The sequence below is a fragment of the Arachis duranensis genome, chromosome 5 (genome assembly GCF_000817695.3).
Source record: "Arachis duranensis cultivar V14167 chromosome 5, aradu.V14167.gnm2.J7QH, whole genome shotgun sequence".
Classification (NCBI taxonomy): domain Eukaryota; kingdom Viridiplantae; phylum Streptophyta; class Magnoliopsida; order Fabales; family Fabaceae; genus Arachis; species Arachis duranensis.
Genome location: NC_029776.3, coordinates 45302467 through 45306705, shown reverse-complemented (window position 1 = coordinate 45306705; position 4239 = coordinate 45302467). Strand labels below are relative to the sequence as shown.

At 38.2% G+C, this 4239-nt stretch overlaps 2 protein-coding genes across 2 annotated transcripts in view; both read left to right on the top strand.

The window, feature by feature from the left end:
• The first annotated feature begins 253 nt into the window (after positions 1–253).
• LOC107489254 (uncharacterized) lies at positions 254–2607 on the top strand. The gene is made up of 2 exons (XM_052261713.1): positions 254–2442; positions 2559–2607. Exons 1-2 carry the CDS (start codon positions 254–256, stop codon positions 2605–2607), a joined length of 2238 nt encoding a protein of 745 aa, XP_052117673.1.
• Positions 2608–3635: 1028 nt separating this feature from the next.
• Positions 3636–4239, top strand: part of LOC107489271 (uncharacterized protein At5g01610) — a 2429-nt gene continuing 1825 nt past the window's right edge. The window contains exon 1 of the mRNA XM_016110028.3: positions 3636–3898. Coding sequence (XP_015965514.1) covers positions 3797–3898 — 102 coding nt within the window. The 5' untranslated portion in view covers positions 3636–3796. The remainder of the gene's footprint in view (positions 3899–4239) is intronic.

Sequence of the window (4239 nt, the reverse complement as noted above, 5' to 3'; positions counted from 1 at the left end):
TTGCATACTCTGTGTGTCTTTTCTTTGATGCTATTAGGTTATCTATTTGATATATGCATAGCATGCTTGTTTGTGAGTGCCTGTTTGGGTTAATTGAAGCACTAGACTTTTGATATTGAGACTGATCACCTTGATATCTATTGTTTGGTGTGGACAGGAATCCTACATGGCTACTCGCGGGCGAGGTCGAACGCGTACACGGGGAAGTAGGAATGAGCAACCAGCTGACAATCACGCCGAATTCATGGTGGCGATGGCGAATCTCGCTAACACCATGGAAGCTAATGCTGCTGCGACTCTGCAAGCAGTGCAGAGATTGGGCCAACCGACTGGGAATGGCAACGGAAATGGGAATGGCGAAGGGAATACCAATGATAATGCTGAAGGTAACGGCGATAACACAGGAGGAGTTCCGATGACCCTGGCGACGTTCCTCAAGGTTCATCCGCCAATTTTCCGAGGATCCACAGATCCTATTAAAGCGGACCACTGGTTCCAGGCTATAGAGCGTGCTTTACAGGCGCAGCATGTTCCTCTCAATCAATATGTAGAGTTTTTTCAGGAAGAGGCCCAGCATTGGTGGCAAGCAGAGTGCCGCTTGTTACAGCTTCAAAACGCCGACATTCCTTGGGATGTGTTCCAGATGGCTTTCTACAAGAAATACTTTCCTGAGTCTGCAAGGGAAGCAAAGGAGATGGAGCTAATGCAGCTGAAGCAAGGTTCCATGTCTGTGGCAGAGTACACCAACAAGTTCGAAGAGCTTTGTAGGTTTTCTCGGGTATGTCAGGTTGACCCGGAGACTTTCGAGAGCTGGAGGTGCATTAAGTACCAAAGGGGCTTGAAGGAAAACATTATGACTGTTGTGGCTCCTATGGAGATCCGTGTCTTCTCCGACTTGGTGAACAAAGCAAGGGTAGTGGAGGAGTATGCCAAGACAGTGGCGGCATCTAAGGACACTCATGGAGGGAGCTCTAGTCGTGGGCGTGGCAAGTATTTTCATCGTAGAGGACAAAGCTTCAAAAGAGGGGGATATACTCCTCAAGGCCAAGGGGGCTTCAGAAAGAACAATCAGAATCAGTTTCAGTATGCTAAAGGAAGAGGAAATCAGAGTAAGAGTTCTCCGGATTTAGCTTGTGATCGTTGTGGACGTTTTCACCCTTATGACTCATGTAAGATTGGTTTAGGTGGTTGCTTCAAGTGTGGGTTACCTGGCCACATTGCGAGGGATTGCCCTCGTGGGAGGAATCAGAATGCGGGCCAGAGTCAGCATCAAGGTCGAGTCTTTGCTGTGAATGCCAAGGATGCTTCCAAGGCGGATCCTTTGATGAAAGGTATATGTCTAATTGGTGATAAATCCTCAGTTGCATTATATGATACTGGAGCTTCGCATTCGTTTATTTCATTTGCTAAAGTTGAGGAATTAGGCTTGAAAGTATCAGAGTTACCTTTTGATCTACATGTACATACTCCGCATCAAACAATTATGACTAGGTCAAGCTGTAGACAAGTAGGTTTCAAACTTGAGGGTAGAGACTTTGTACACGATTTGATCTGTTTACCAATGGTGGGGCTGGAGATGATTTTAGGGTTTGATTGGTTGTCGAAGAACCGAATTTTGTTGGATTGCTTTGAACGGACAATTCGGTTTATGCCGGAAGGAGAAAATGGAGCAGTGGTAGCTACAGGGTATTACCTGAACTCTGTAATGGTGCATTATAGTGGAGAGGAGTGTCAGGGTTATATTCTGTTGGCTGCCAATGCGTTGGGCGATGCCCAGAACTTAGATCAAATTCCGGTGGTTAGAGATTTTCCAGAAGTGTTCCCGGAAGATATCCCCGAGTTCCCACCTCAAAGGGAAATTGAGTTTACGATTGAATTAGTGCCGGGAGCCAGACCAGTATCAATTGCACCGTATAGAATGGCTCCTATAGAGCTGGCAGAGCTAAAGACTCAGTTGGAAGAGCTTCTGAATAAGAGGTTCATTCGACCGAGTGTATCACCGTGGGGAGCGCCAGTTTTATTGGTGAAGAAGAAAGATGGAGGGATGCGTTTGTGTGTGGATTACCGACAGTTAAATAAAGTGACAGTAAAGAACAAGTACCCGCTGCCAAGGATAGATGACTTGATGGATCAATTACAAGGAGCTGGAGTGTTTTCCAAGATTGATTTGAGATCCGGTTACCACCAGATAAGAGTGAAGGAAGATGATATCCCTAAGACTGCCTTTAGAACTCGCTATGGACACTACGAGTTTGCGGTAATGTCTTTTGGGTTAACGAATGCACCTGCTGTTTTCATGGATTACATGAACAGAGTGTTTCGTCCCTTTTTGGACAAATTCGTGGTGGTTTTCATAGATGACATCTTAGTTTACTCTAAGACGGTAAAAGAGCATGAGGAACACTTGAGGATTGTACTGCAAATCTTAAAGGAGCGAAAGTTGTATATGCAATTTTGTTTTCCAATTTTGCACACCCACTATCTTGCTACTACACCATTGGAATCTATGCAATTTTTCAACCATCATCTAACTAATTTTTTTAGATTTTGTTTTTAAGGGAAGCTCAATTTTTGGAAGCAATATACTTCAATAAGAGGGCTATTTAGCCAAATTTTAGGTCATTGTTATAGCATTTTTACATTTTTCTTCTTCTTTATTTTGTTCATTGAATATTATACTTTTCTAGTTTATCTTTTTGTAATAAAAAAAAACACTAATATATAAAGAATTAATAAAAGACAAATAAAAAAAGGTAAAAGAGATAGACTTTGAAAAAAAATTATTTTATGTCAAGTTTTGATATAATTTTCTATTTTGTATCATAAACATAAGTGATTTTTTTGCTAAGTTAAAAGAGCGCTTAGTGAAAATTTAAAATCGGTTAGTTTAGTAGTTAGAAAATTTTGTGAAAAATTTGAGTGAATCCTAAATAAATTAGGTGTAATTCTTTAAAATTGGTATTCGTAAATTTTTTGAAATTATAATATAAATTTATATTATTATTATAATAGATACTAGATGTAGATCATATGGATAAATATAACTAAACCAAGATATATAATGATATAAATTATTTTTTTTTATTTTGATATTGTCAAAATGAGATAAAACGAAAATATCTCGTGAACTTTTGTTTAGCAAACACTACAGTAACTTCCTTTCAACTTAGTTTTTGTATTTTATTTAGAAAGAAATTTTAAATTTAATTACACCGTTTAAAACCTTGAAAGGTATTATTCTAATATTTTTTTAAAAATTTATGACAGTTGTTAAGGTAATTATTAAAAAATTTTATTTTTTTTAAATAAATATATCTCCACACAACAGAGTGGAGCAACAGAAAATCAAGTAACAAAGACAACTTAAAGTATAAAACGTCAATGAACAACTCAAAAAATAAAGTACCCTCTATTCATCTTCGACATTATCATCAACAACAAAAAAGTTCAGCACCCTAAATTATTTTATTTTATTTTAATTTTAATTTTTTCAAAAAATAAACTCAATTGAAGAAAGGGTGCGAGTGAGTGAAACGCCGCTTTCTAAAAGTGTGCATCATCGCTTTTTGTCCTTTTCCCATTTGCCAGCTTTGTTGCACTGTGTTTCTATAGCAAAGGCGAAACCTTTTCAGTTTTCATATCTTCTCTTTCACTCATTCTTTCATCTTTCACATACGCTTTCCCCTTTCCTTTCCTTTCCTTTCCTTTGTATTTGTTGGTGCTTATAACTTCACTTTCAAGTATCCACACTATAGTGTGAGAGATTCTCTCATCTCATTGGAACCCCACAAAAAATATGGAGAAGGTTCTCACAAAAGCTTCAAGCTTGAAGGTTGGAAGCTCGTGGATTACCAAGAAGGCCAAAGAAGAGTTCACTAACATCAGTGAAGACATCAGTGTTAGTACCTCTTCACATGCATTTTAATTTTACGCCTTGCATTGTTTTCTTTATCAATTCTTGCAATGTGGTTATCTGGGTTGTGAATTTAGATATCCTTTTCTTCTAATAATGTGTAGTTATGGTCAAATTCTAACCTTTCGGGGTCAGGGATCTGAATCAACCCTGGATTTGAATTAAAGTCAGAAATTGTCAACGATTGCATTCTTTTGGAAGTGAAATATAATGAATATTGATGTTTCTTCAATTATGGGTGATTTATTTTATTCCCGTGATTAATGATTCTGTGGGCAAAACATTACTTGTTCTTGGCTTAAAAATTCTTTCTTGGGGTATGCTCC